This window comes from Fringilla coelebs (assembly GCF_963513975.1).
Source record: "Fringilla coelebs genome assembly, chromosome: 3".
Classification (NCBI taxonomy): Eukaryota; Metazoa; Chordata; class Aves; order Passeriformes; family Fringillidae; genus Fringilla; species Fringilla coelebs.
In genome coordinates, this window is record NC_140030.1 from 71,325,256 (window position 1) to 71,340,108 (window position 14,853).

General features: G+C 42.8%; 1 protein-coding gene across 1 annotated transcript in view; it reads left to right on the top strand.

The window, feature by feature from the left end:
• The window catches only part of PCNX2 (pecanex 2), a gene marked incomplete at its 3' end in the record, with an annotated part of 150,843 nt that extends 135,990 nt beyond the window's left edge, over nt 1-14,853 (top strand). The window contains 6 exon segments of the mRNA XM_084203543.1: nt 2,960-3,104; nt 4,115-4,345; nt 4,694-4,968; nt 5,916-6,103; nt 11,735-12,183; nt 14,680-14,853. Coding sequence (XP_084059669.1) covers nt 2,960-3,104; nt 4,115-4,345; nt 4,694-4,968; nt 5,916-6,103; nt 11,735-12,183; nt 14,680-14,853 — 1,462 coding nt within the window.

Sequence of the window (14,853 nt, forward strand, 5' to 3'; positions counted from 1 at the left end):
CATACTGTTTTCAGGCTGGCACTAAATGCTTTTGGTTTCAGCTGTCGGAGCAGCATGAGGAGTGCAGTAGGAGGGAGTATTTGCTTTGGCACTGTTGCCCTCCCTCTGGTGCTTGTGATGCTACTTAATCCCCTCTTTTCTGCACCTTCAAGGGGTTGACGGTTCCCACACACCTACCAGCCTTGTTCTAAGATAGCTTGCAGTTGTGACAGCAGCTTTTCAGGTTCTTAGCTCAGAGGGTTGGAAATGTTGCCAGATACCGTAGTTATGTCTCTTACAGATTAACATTGTTTCTTTGACATGTAATTTTACCTTAACTTGTTTTTAAAATATTTTGAACCAGCCTGTAACTACAGCAGATTACTAATTGAGGTGTGTTAAAAGTGGGCCAAGAAAACAGCAACGACCTTGAGTGAGGCCTGAGATCAAAGTGGTTGAGAGTCAGGCCCGAGATCAAAGTGGTTGACTTCTACAGCTTCGTAATAATCTCATTAGTGTCTTCAGGAGAGAGCATAACAATGGGAAGAATAACGAGAGCTGTATCTAATATGGATTAAGGAGGCTGCATGTTACAGAAGTAATGGCTTGAGATAGTGTCACATTATAGGCAGAATGTACCCAAAAGCCTCATTACAATTGTCAGGAGAATAAAAGATGCCCATGGTTTTGTGAATACAGCAATCTCCTCCAGACCGTTCTGGTGGAAAATACAATTCATAAAATAATTGACTCTCAGCCTCTCACAACTACTGCCACCACTGATTTGCTCCTTGTAGCAGTCATGTTTGTTCTTAAAAATCCCCTGAGTTAGAGAACTTACTATGCAGAGGGATGACAAATGGATGAGCCTCCCCTAAGCCCAGGGTACATGCTTCCCCCCCGCTCCCTCTGCTGATGCTGGGCTGCGGTTTGCATGGCTGTCCTAGTCCTGGCCATGCCTTCAGCACATCCTGCTGTTCACAGCAGCCTGTTTGGCTGGTGCTGATGCCTGTAAGGCACTTCGATGTGGATGCAAACTCTCTGTCTGCTCTGGTGTTCAGATTTGATTCTGAGAGCCTCTGTAAAAACCAGTTCTCTCTCCTGCCTACTCCTCCCTTTGTCCCAGCCAACTTTTCAGAGCAAATACAGGGGGTGTTATGTGGGGAGAAACTGTACTACCAGATCATCATTAGATGCAGAGTTCAAGGTAGCTTTTAAAATTTCATCCTGGGAAGAATATTTAGGTACAGAAATTTTTTTTTTCCAGGCAAGGATTCAGCTGTGTATGCTGATGTTTTCTGGTGGGTGGGCAAGTGGAAGGAGCCTTCCTCACGTGTAGCCTTTTCAAAGGGAGAAATAGTCACATTTCACCATGCTGGCTGCAGTCACCGTTCTCCCCCCACCCTCCCAGCTGGCTCATTCTAGGGCTTTCCTAGCTGTTAAGCAGGGTTTGAGTATATTATCATTCTCTGAACTGTGGAGATGATGGATTGAAGGTAACTGGGGACCAGGACTCAGTCCTTAAGGACACATAATAACTCCCACTGAAATCAATGCTTGAATGTTTTGAAGATCAGAGTGTGCCTGTCTCACACAGGCATGTTTTAATACATAACTTAGTACTAATAAATGCAAATCAGTTAAGAATTCATAAAAGTTTCTCTTTACTCCTTATGTTCCCAGCAGTGACAGCAGCCCTGCCTTTCTGGCTAGTTTTGGTCCCACTGCTTAAATGATTTGTATTACATGATGCTTTCATGGAGAAAATCAGTATCCAGTTGTTTCTGAAGCTGGCCAGGCATTCTTCCAGTCTCTTCTTCCTTTGTCTGAGAAGAGAATCTATTGAAAATATTTTTTTCTTTTTCATAAAATAATTAAGAAAGCTCAATTATGTGGAAAGATTATGTGTCCTCTAGAGAAAGGCTGAGCAGTAATAAAAACTACTAACATCTTAATGCAACTTCTCCCCAGAGTCTTTAAGTCTCTAAAAGATCAAATGTTGTAAGAGTGAGTGGAATCTTAGCAGGTAGATGAAACCATGTCCTGTAGGTTTGCAAGATATACCTGTTTTTAATAGATGGTTCTGTTTTCCTCAATTTTGAGATCACTTCTTCAGAGCAACATTGGGACACCAGTAACCTATAAGTATTATGCAAGTGACAGTGGCATGGGAATCTTGTAATTCAGGGTGCAGATCAGAGCTGAAGGCTGATGGTTTCTCTTCACAAAGCCCTTGCACAGCCATCTTCCAACAACTACCTGATTTTGTAGCTTTTACCTTGTGCTTGTGTCTCAGCTCCAGGCAAGCCATCATGCAAGACCAGGCAGAACTGCCTCCATCTAGTTTCCTGCATTACAAAAAAGAAACCCAGTGTGTATTTGCTTTAGGGCTCATTGTTTTGAATAGGAAGCACCTGTTGGTTGATTCCTGCTCTCACCTGGTTAGCTGAACAGTTCCGAAATTTAGTATTCTCAGTACATCTGCTCTAATGTTCACATTTAGGTTTGAATGTAGTGAGAAAGGTATTAGATTTCCTGAAAGTATTTTTTTCTATTATTTTTCACTTACAAGCTGAAGTGCTAACAGGACTGATCAATAAGCTTTCAAATAAGGAAGCAGCTTCTGCTGGCTGCCCAGGGAGTGCAGCTGGCACTCTGACCTGGTCCCTTTGGCACAGCTGCAGAGAAGCAGTGCCCTGAGGCTCCCTGTGACTCAGTCACCCATCCTGAGGACATCCTTCATTCCATTCATCTCAGGGCTAGTCATTCACAGAGCGCACAGAAGGAAAACTGCCTCTCCCAAGGAATGTTTTTTTTGTCAGAGAAACGTGATGTGACCCCTGCTTTACACCCACTGCAGGCACTCACCCTGGGCCAGAGGGTCACTGGCCACTGCACAGGTCAGCAGGAGGTGACTGACAGATCTGGCTTGGAGAGATGGGAATGACTTTTGGGAGTGACTGCTGCCTTTCTCTTACAGCCTGGACTCTTTTCTTTATGGGCTCCATGCACTGTTTAAAGGAGACTTCCGGATAGCAGCCAAAGATGAGTGGGTCTTTGCTGACATGGATCTGTTGCATAAGGTTGTTGCCCCAGCAATCCGAATGTCTCTGAAGCTGCACCAGGTAGGGTATTTTTTTATGTATTTATTTTTAACATTTACTATTGTGTCTGTTCTCTTAGGAAAATGCAGGATACCTTAGCAACTGTCGAAAGGAGGGGGAAAAAAAAGAAAAAAAAAAGAGGGAAATTTAGTACTTACCACCTTATTCTAAGAAACATCCTTCACCAAGATGGAAGAGTTTGGCATTTATTTTGCATTCACTTGATGTTCTTTTCTGAACCCCCTAGCTGCCCATTTGAAACCACTTTGCAGAGCTTGACCCTGCATTTTGCATCAAAAGAAAGCAGAAAACCTTGTCATATTTAACTTGTGTGGATACTATAAAGGTGGTTTCTAGATTGAAGGGAAATCCATTGATTATGCTGATTTCACTGCTAATTTCAGGTCAGGCTCTGTATAGCTTGGAGTTGATTTTGTTCCTGTTCTGGCACATTATGATTTAGTATCATATGCTTTTATCATTAGTGATATTTATAATTGTTCTAGATGTTACTTACTGAACTGCTGTGAATTTGTATCTGCTTCTTTGACACAATAATTTTATGATGTTATCACTGGCCATGGTGCTGCTGGATGAAATTTCAGTATTGTGGTATTTGCTGATGGATTCCCAGTCTGTGCTATTGTTGGTGTTGTTTTGTGAATAAAAAGAAGAGTTTCCACAAGAACTGTGGGCTGTCCTAGGTGATATCTCTCTCCAACTTACCCAAAAGCTCTGCCTCCCACAGTTTCACACTCCATTAAAAAAAAAAAACAGATAAGCTGGTATTCTCCAAGTGCCTTTGTCCAGTGTAGTCATGAGATCAGAACAGGTTACAATAAAACTGAAATTGTACCTTTCTGTATCACTGTTAAATGAACCTCCCAAAAGACGCTCTTTAGCAAGTGTCAAGTCACTTGGAGGGGGCCAGCTGGCAACTGTTTAGAAGCCAGTGTTTTGTTTACTCTCACTATTTTTTGTGTTTTCACTAATGTACCTGACCTGTTCAATACTTTTTCCTGTACGAGCAGGACCAGTTCACGTGCCCAGATGAGTATGAGGACCCAGCAGTTTTGTACGAAGCCATCCAATCCTTTGAAGAAAAGGTTGTGATTTGTCACGAAGGGGACCCGGCCTGGCGCAGCGCAGTCCTGTCCAACCGGGAGGAGCTGCTGACTCTCAGACACGTGGTAGATGAAGGAGCAGATGAATATAAAGTTATCATGCTCCACAAAAGCTACCTGAGCTTCAAGGTGATCAAGGTACATATGCCGTCTTTTTAATATTGCAGTAATGTAGGGCTGTGGTAGCTAGCACTATTTCTGAGTAATGTGGCTGAAAGGAAAAGTTAATAATAGCTTTTAAAGCAGGGACTGGAGGCCAAAAGAGCTCTCTTCAATTGACTTCCATTTTGCCACCCACATTTGTGTCTCTGAAATAACATTCCAGGCTTTACCAGGGAGTAGCTGCAAAAGTTCATAAAAAGCTGTTGGTGCAAAGACACCATGTGTTTGCACACTCAGCCACTGCTGTTCTACTTAGATCCTGCAGTTCTGCATCTTAAGTAGCAAATGTTTTTGCATGATCTGCATGTTTTAACCCACCTGCAGGTCAACAAGGAGTGTGTCAGAGGGCTTTGGGCCGGCCAGCAGCAGGAACTGATTTTCTTACGCAATCGTAACCCGGAGAGAGGAAGCATCCAGAACAATAAACAGGTGTTGCGGAACTTAATTAATTCTTCATGTGATCAGCCACTGGGATATCCAATGTATGTTTCCCCCTTAACCACCTCGTACCTTGGGACACACAGCCAACTGAGGAACATTTGGGGGGGACCTGTCAGTTTGGACAACATTAAAAAGTGGTTCAAATCCAAGTGGTTAAGGTAGGTGTTAAATTTTGGCTATGCTGATAAGAGACCCTGCAGTCTCAGTTTCATTGTATTTTTTGTTAAAAGAGAGTAATTCTGTATTGTTATCTATGAGTAAAAAAAATAATTGCAAGTAATAATAACAGAATATACCAAAATAGTGCTGCAAATAGAACAGAAAGAAAATCCATTAACACTTTCATGACAACATGGTCAACAAGAGTCATTCAAATCACACGGCACCACCGACACTTACCTCGTTCCATGGAATTTTACTGTTTATGCCATCTAAATAATGGTATCTTTTCTGTAACTCTGAACATGAGTAAATGTGCTGGTGGATTTTGGTGAGTTATGCTCTGTAGCTTGGCAGTTAGATATCCACCCCCAAGTTATTGTTCTTGACCAAAGCACACCTAAAAATGTACTTGCTATTCACCAAAACTGCCTGACTTCCCCCAGCTATGCATGATCAGTACCTGACACTGCATCTCCCATTCCTACTTGCACTTCTCCGCCCTGTTGCCACTGTAGCTGAGGAAAGGCAGGGCACCATGGAGACAGGATGGGAGCCAGCTTGCATACCGAGACCTGTGTCAATATTATATATCTATGGCTTAACATGCTAGTTTCCCACCAGGCAGCCCATCCCTCTGAGCTCTCTCCAGCCCATTCCTCTTGGCTACTTGGTTACCTCATGCAGAAGTTAATCTTGGGAGACCCCTGTAACATTAGATCGAGATCCCTAAGGTATTTCAGGATTCCAAAGCAAATAAACACGGACAATTGGCTTGTGTCATATACAATTTTGTTCCAAGAAAGCTTATCTTTGCCATCTCATAAAATGTCAGAAGACCTGCAGTGGTGTGAGAGAGAACACTCTCTGAGGGCACCTAACACTGGTGACACAAATTTTCATGTGCAACAAGTGGCTGACCCTGTGTGTGTGTTCCTGCAAACAGAATGCGAAAGGACTGCCATGCAGCAGCTCACCATGAGAGAGGCAATGTTGAAGAGGTGGATAGTGCAGGGGGGTCTTCATCTAGCAACAATTCCACAGGGAATTCAAGCCAGAGCAGTAGCTCACAGCCCACCAGGGATGGAACCCCTCAGCTGCAAACTTCATCTCAAGAGGTCCACCAGCGGGCAGGTATTTGCACAATTTACTTGTCTTTCTCTGGAGTCTTCTTCTGGGGGTCACATGGGCAGATGCCTTTGGGGAGTCCTCAAAGGCAGTGGAAAACTAATTTTAGAAAGAGAGTGCAGTTTGTCTCTCCTAATGACCAAGAACATGTAGGAGATGGCTTCCTGATATTGTTCCAGGTATTTACTGGGAGGGTCTAACACAAAAGTGATTCACCAAAGGTTTCACTGTCAGAGTCCATTATGGATAATTTTTGGCCTAGCAGGTGCCACTAAGAATGCCAGAATGAGAAATGCAGATGGGAGGGAGTGTACACATGCCATGCAGGGAGCCTGTACCACAGTGAACCTCTGCTTATTGTTGGCTGGAACAGTAGAAAGAAAGCATGCAAAAATCTTAATTAGCTTGGAAGGACCGTGGCAATTTATTTGAGGAATTGGTTTGGCTGCTCATGAGTGCATGTGGAGAACAAACAAATGGAAAATAGCTTCTTATGTATATATAGCAGTTACCAAGAGAAAATTAAATGTTGCCAATCATTCTGTCAACTAACAGCTGAGCCCTTCTCAAATTACGGATTCAAAAGTGCTTCAGACATATTCGCAAGGTGGAACTAGTGGCCTTTACATTGGAAGTGTGTTAAGTAATAAGGATAAGGATAAGGATAAGCAATTGTTTGGACAGTCACATCCAGAGGGTAGTGGTCAATGGTCTAGAGTCCTGATGGACATCAGTGACAAGTGGTGTCCCTTGGGGGTCCATACTGGGACCACTGTTATTTAATATCTTCATTAATGCCATAGACAAAGGGATTGAGTTCACCCTTATCAAATATGCAGATGACATTGAGCTGAGTGCACTTGACACAGCTGAAGGGTGGGATGCCATCCAGAGGGACGTGCACAAGCTCAAGAAGTGGGCCCAGGGGAATCTCATGCAGTTTAACAGTGCAAGGTGCTGCACCTGGGTCAGGGGAACCCCCAGTATCAACACAGGCTGGGGAATAAAAGATGGAGAGCAGCCCGTGAGAAGAACTTGGGGGTGCAGGTGGATGAGAGGCTGGACATGACCCAGCCATGGGCACTCCCAGCCCAGAAACCAAACGTGCCCTGGGCTGCGTCCAAAGCAGCGTGGGCAGCAGGGCCAGGGAGGGGATTCTGCCCCTCTGCTCTGCTCTGGTGAGACTCCACATGGAACCCTGCATCCACTCTGGGGTGCCAGCACAGGAAGGACATAAATTCATTGGAGGAGGTCCAGGGAAGGGATACTAAGATGATTACATATGAGGAAAGGCAAAGAGAATTGGGTTTGTTCAACCTGGAGTAGAGAAGAGACCTAATTATGACTTTCCAGTACCTGAAGGGAGTTCACAAGATGGAAAGTGACTTTTTAAAAGAACATGGAGTGAACAAGGGGGAATGGCTTCAAACTGAAAGAGGGTTTCGGGGTTTAATTGGAAATTAGGAAAAAAATCTGTACTGTGAGGGCAGTGAGGCACTGGATCATGTTGCCCAGAGAAATTGTGGATGCCTCATTCCTGCAACTATGCAAGGCTGGGTTAGATGGGGCTTTGAGCAACCTAATCTAGTAATAAGTGTCCTTGCCCACAGGAGGGTTGGAACTAGAGAAGCTCTAAGGTCCCTTCCAACCCAAACCATTCTAGGATTCTAAGTTTGCCAGTGGGTCACTGTGAGATCTACCACTGTGGGATCAGGACTTGTAAAGCAAATCAACTCTACATTTCAGCAAGTTTGTAGCATTATTGTATAAATTAAAGCAGAGAACTTGAGGGGTTTGACACTTGTTTGTTTCCTGTTAGATCATTTTGACCTATCATTAAAGATAATGGGCAGGACTGGAATAAATCTTGCCCTGAATATAAATCACATTGCAAGAATAAAATAACTGCAGCTTTTAATTGTGTCTAGTGTTAGAGGAATCCCCATGTGCATACTCATAACTTGACACAACAGTAATCAGAGTAGCAAACTTAATTGTGATATAATGATCCTGAGCATACCATGCAATAAAGTAAGTTAATTGTGACTTGTTTAAAAGAACATATTGATTGGGTGCCCAGAAGAACATAATCAAGAGACAAAGTCACACTTAGGTAAGAAAAGCAACCTGGCTTTTGTTAAGCCATGTACAACAAATCCAAGGAAATGGTATCAAATGGAAATCCATATTCACTCCTCAGATACTGTAGAGAATGAAACAAGAATAATTTTTTGGCTAGGGCCATTAGGGACAAAAAGAAGAAAGTGAGCTTGTGGCTGTTTATTTTTCAAGAGTATTTAGAAGCAACAGAAATCCTAGCAGTGGTCTTGATCTGTCACTGTATAGAAAGGCAGAGTTGCCAATATGCAGTGTGTAGAAATGAGAAAATAAATGTCTGATTTATTTTGGGAAAAAACACAGATAATGTATTTCTATGATCTGATCATGAAACAGTTTCTTCCATTCTAACAGCTATAAAGAACATGAAAGAGTGGCTATCAAAGCTATATGCTTAATTGAGCAAAGTCAAATGACTCATTCAAGAAGGGTTTTAAGAGAGCTGGTTAAAAAAACAAGCTCTGTTCGATCTTCAATAAGTATCAGAACATCAAGGCAATACCACAGCACTGGAAACGAACTTAAATATGCCTGTTAAAAATCACAATATTGTTGTCCTGCCATGTACACTCCTAGTGCCCTAATTTAAGGACATTTTTGGTTTGGAAGCACTTCAAAAAAGAGCCAAAAAATGATCAAAATTCTGGGAAATACGTCCTCTATTGAAAGATAAAGTGCTTTCCAGCAATTGGTATTGTAAGAGGTGCCTTGATCATAGTCTGTAAGTGTTTACCTGGGTACCGAAAGGTCACCAAAGACCATTGGTCTCAGCAGACTTGGATGTAACAAATCTAAACAAATTCAGATTTGAAATCAAGAACACATTTTAAATATCAGGAGAGTAAATATATAGTGAAACAAGAGACTAAGGGTTATTGTGGAATCTCCATGACTGGAGATGCTGGATTCATTTTTTAAAATGACAGTAGCAATTAATAAAACTACACAGGAATTAATTCTGGGAAATCCTATGGCCCATGCCATATAGGACAGCAGACTAGATAATCATAGCAATGCCTTCTAGATTCATAATCTGTGCATCAAGCGCATTTAACTTCTTCATATTTCATACTGCGTTTTGCAGCCTGGTACCACCGAGTCTGCAAAATTGCAAAATGCAATGAAAGCCCTATATAAAAGTGCAACCAAAATCAGGAGCACTGGAAACATATGGGGTTCTCGCCCAAAGTTTCCTTATTTCATGATGCAGCCTTTGTCTTTCTAAGTGTTTTCAGTGACAGTTTTTTAGGTGTAGATGTGGGTGGTCTCCTGCCCAATGCTCCAGCCGCTGGATTTGGGATGAATATAGAATACTTTTGGACAGGGGTCAGTTTCCCAATTTAAATCACAGATGTTTGGCCACGTTAGCCACAGTGCACAGTAACACATCACAGCCCCTCTGTTCTTAATTCCAGTCCTTTCTTTTTATTTAAGAAAGGCAACCTCTTGAAATAACCGTCAGATGTAGAAACCAAAGTACTTAAGCAGAACCCCAGAAGAACCTGAATCCCTGCGGAGGCCAAGTGCGCGCACAGCTGCACACATGGCAGCCAGGCCTGGCACCCCTCCCTGCACGTGAAGGACACAGGACACTGAGAGAAGCAGTGCACAGGGGCCATGGAATCACAGAATACCCTGAGTTGGAGGGGACCTACAAGGACCATCGAAGTCTAACTCCTGGCTCTGCAAGGACCGCCCCAAGAATCACATCCTGTGCCTGAGAGCGTTGTCCAGGAGCTTCCAAGAGCCATGTGTGTCTGTCCCATCATTCTCCAGCAGAGATATTGGGGCTCTTATTACTTAATTTTCTTTTTTTTTTCATTGTTTGGAATATAAAAGTAGAGCTAAAGATACATTGTAAATGAGGTGTGAAAGTGTCCAACACTTGCCAAACCATCTAGGTTTTAGCAAGCTCCAGTTAGGTTGTAGCCCAGCTCTGCTCATCTGACTCTGTGCCAAGTTACCTAAATTCTCTTTGCTTCAGCATTTGAAAAAATGGGGATAATGATGCCAGCCTCTGAAAAGCAGGTCTGTGGATGTAAAACATCATGTTTCAGCCATATGATGTAAATGGCTTGGATATGAAATTCTGCATTGCTGGAACCTGCATTAATTCAGCAGTCATGTTTTTAGAAGATAGTGAGAGATTTATATCCCTTTATGCCAGCAAAATTTCAGTATTTGGAGGAGTTCAGGTATTGGGGAAAACCAAAGCAAAAAGAAAAAAAATTACCAACAGCCTGGAAATGCCTGCCAGAAAAACTTGTTTCTGTGTTGATGGCTCTCAACAGATTTCCTGGCATCAACTCCCCACCCTACAGCTACAGCTAGGAAACCAAAATGCCAGCTTGTGTTAATGTTTGGAGTTTCCTGGAGAGCAAAAAAAACCAAGCAGGCACTTTTGTGACTGGGTATTTGCTGTGTGTGCCTGGGTTAGAGCCTGTCTACAGAAACAGTGAACTCTGCTGGGTCCTGTGGCACACACCAACCCATGGCAGAGTGCCTGAATACAAGCTGGCCTCTCGTGGTTTCACTGGCCACCAGATTTTATGATTGATTTTTTGTTCTATGGCTATTCAAATACACAAGCATAAGAAATAAAGAAATTGTTTGCTTGAATGACAGAAAGTGTTGGTATAAATGTTAAATAGGGGGATGTATTTGTATTGGAAGGATTTGTCTAGGCATGTCAGAATAGCTTATCTATTTCCTGTGTCCAGTGGTGGCTGCATAGAGATGCTTCTCAGAAAGGGACAAGAGTCTTATGTGGGTCTCATTCAGACCTCTAATAGTGTATCCTACCTAAAAGCATTCACATCTTTTCAAGTGTGTGGTGTATTGTAAACGTCTCTCTTGGAACTCAGAGTTTACTGTTAGTCTTAAAAATTGTCTTGTGGCTTGAATGCTGTGTTCTTCCACTGGGCTGAATTTTCAAATTCTCTCTCCCCATATGCAGGAATAATTCTTTTAAATGTGCCATTGTTTTAACATAAAGGTTTTTGGTTTTATTGTTGCATTTAATTATACCAAGCCATTTAAGGTGGATATTCAACATTCCATTAGTGTGGTTGTCAAAGGGGAGCAGAGTTACAGCAACACTATGCTCAATCATTCACTGGGCTGATTAAACTGTACATAGGAGAACAGCTGTGAGCCTATGATTAGAGTGCTTTGCTTGGGGTCTCTTCTCATTTCCCTGTCTTTTGACTCAGTGCACAACCTCTAGAGCTATTCTGACCAGAACTTAGAACACCTGTAGTGGAAAACACAGAAAGATTCATAGGTTTAGGCATTTGTAGTGGAAAACACAGAAAGATTCATAGGTTTAGGCATTTGTAGTGGAAAACACAGAAAGATTCATAGGTTTAGGCATTTGTTACTTTTGCTGTTCTTGGAGTTCTTATGCTAATAAAACCAGTGGTAGTATGCCAACAGCAATGTGTACCCATGGGACACTGTCAATAGCATGGAGTTCATCAGAATGCCACTTACTTAAATATATTAATCTTTCTTTTGAAGGCAGGAGAAAACCCAGGAGTCAGTCTGTCCAGGCACACACTGCTTTAAACCAAAGGCCCCCTGCTTCAAGCCACTCTGGACCAATTGTAGAAAGCCGGCAGCCTTTCATCCAAACGTCTACATCTGCCCACGAAATTGCCCAAAGGCTTTCTAGTAGTCAGCTATCATTCCACAACTCTGCAACATCTGTGTTTTCTCAGTCCCCTGCTGTTCCTGTTGCTGGCCAGCTGACTGTGCAGGACCGAGCTGCAGCAATGCTCAGGTCCAGCCTGGCCTCCTCCACCAGCTCAACTCTCAGCCTGCTGTTCGGCAAGAGAAGCTTTTCAAGTGCTTTGGTGATTTCTGGGCTCTCAGCTGCAGACGGAGGCAACACGAGTGACACGCAGTCATCCAGCAGTATGAACATTGCCATGGGGCCGTCTGCCAGAGCAGCAAGCCAGGCAGCTCGGGTAAGGCTGCAACTCAAACAGCAGTACTGAGTGTGAGTCCTGCTCTGCTCACCTGTCTGGGTCTTAACAGTCCTCACCACCAGGGCTTTCTTCCTTCTCACTGGTCACAGAACAGTTTTTTTCCAAACCAGTGTTCAGATTTTGGTATTTTTGGGGGATTTTGCTGCATCACAATGAGACTGTTTAGTATTAGCGTGTCTGTGAGATTGTTTGTGAGTAACTGATGGGAGGCTGTTGTGCATACACCAAAAATTCCAAATTGGGGCTAAGTTTCTTTTCCTTCACTCAAAACAGGGACTTATGTCTCCAGTTTCTGCAGCCCAGGTGATGAGTACCATCACAGCAGACTAAATAGCTCCTTCCTTGCCTGCTTTAAGTCCTATGCACTGATGCCTTGAGAGGATCACCTAGAACAGAGACTAGACAGAGTTAAAATAAAGTAGATATTTATTAAAAGGCCTTAAAGGATACACCTTGGCCGGTACAAGAGCCTGGCCAGGGCTACACTCAAGATGAATCCAGAATAGACCCAAAATGGATGACTGGTCACAAGGTTTCACACTTCTATAAGTTTCTGGTCCATTTGCATATTGGGGTTCATTGTCCAACTGCAGCTTCGGGTTATGAAGCCCCATTCTTGCTGTCTGCTCTCTTCAGTTCCCTACTTTGTGGGCCTCAAGCTTGTAACAGTTGTCCTTGGTCTCAAGCTGGAAAAAGGATTGTTTTGACTACCTACCCTGCGAGGTGAACTTACTAGCACTTAATATGAAGCTCAGAGCTACACACATAGACAGCACAGATTCTCAAAAACAGGAAAGCTAAAACTTAAAATTATTTTATCGGTAGGAAAAGGAATGGTTTCCCCTGAATAGTGCACTTATTCTGTCTCTCTCTCTGACCAGAAATTCAATCTAAGACCTGAAACCTTGTTGCTGAAAGTTAGTCAAAGGAATTCTGTATGAAATATTTACCAAAGGAAACTAGTATGCCCTGTAATTAAGCATTTTCAAAGAGCAAAACACTACACACAAAAAACTGCCAGCCTTCTTCCCAATATACTCACAGTTTTATTCCTATCTTCCATGAAAAATTCAATTCACGTTGTAGACTTACTGTTTTATTGTTTATTTAAGTGTATTTATTTAACTTTGGTTGCTATCCATTGCTGCCCTGAATTTTGAAAATTGACCTCAGCACTAGAAAGCAGAAATATGAGATGAAATAAAGGGTGGCTGCAATTAGACAACATAATTAGACAGACTTTTGTATTTGGCCTATCAAAATGGAAACCAAACTGGTGACAGGAGAAAACTGCAGATATAAGTCCCAAGCACTTTTCTGTTACTATGCTCCTGAACTCCGTAGTATAACTTCCCTAGTTTCCAAAGAGTTCTCCAAACCTCAAGTGTGAAAAGCTCCTTGGCCTGTGCGTATTTTGCTCTCAACCCAAAAATACCATGTGTGGTACAGTTCCCTAGAGTTTTGGCATGAACTTCAACAGGAGTCAGCTCAATGTTACTCATCTGGGCCCAATCCTGCTTTGTTACAGTAACAAGTGTTACTATTTCTACACATACAGCTGAATATAGCCAATGAGAAGGCACAATTCCAACTCTCAGGAGTTTATGGCCTAATTTGCAAGAACTCAGCCAGTCTGTGATACTGAGTACTAATGGTAGGATTCACCTTGTCAAACTTTAGGCTATCTAAAATTTGGGCATGATGTCTCAGCAGATTGCTGTTGAGGCTTCTGTTTTCACTGAAGAGGCCTCCATCCACTTCATCCTTGGAGTTAACACGAGGAAATTCTCCCCTGGGAGACTTGTATCTCTCTGCCAACCATTGGTAGCCTAAATGACACAGCAAGACCACGTGGTGAAATTTAGATGAGGTGAATCCTGGCCAAAGTGCCTGCTCGGAGTCCAGGTGCCCGATTGATTGAAAGCAGTAAAGAGGAAGCGTTTCATTTCAATGTTCACACAGCAAAGTTCTGGAATGCTTTTATCCTAATGGACTCCTTACAGTGGGGCGGCACTGCACTTAACATTTGCAGACTGATAATTGCATTCCAGTTTTGATGAAAAGGTTTCTTTGTAAGTTGGATTTAAAATTTGGTGTATAAAGCAGACTCCAGAGCAACCCGATTTAACAACTTAGAAGTCAGCCCTGCTTGAAGCAGCAGTTTGGACTGGATGACCTCCAGAAGTCCTTTTCAATCCAAATTCTTTTACAGTTCTCTATACATGTACATCTGTGGTACTAAACCTCCAGCTCCTGGTCTGCTTTTCCTTCCAAATTTATGCGTTACACAAAGTGTGACAAGTACCTCTTCAGAACTCCCTTGTGAATAATGCATGTTAAGAATCCCATGGAGTTTCACAGAATGACATCCCTACGTCAATTTTTAAACTTTTTTCACCCGTCACTTCAAAAAATAGCTGAAGTGTTACTTAGAAATTTTCTAAACTAGTTGACTTTTTCTTTCTTACTTTTCAGCAAGTCACTGAGACCTGTGAAGCAACAGATTCCACAGAGCCAAGAGCCCGGCGGGAGGCGGGTCCGGCCCATGCGCTGTTCATGAGTCAGAACGTGGAGTGCAGGAGGGCCAGCCAAGAAGATATGGCCCTGGAAGACACCGCGTCTCAGCAGAGCCTGTCTGAGGAGCAGTGA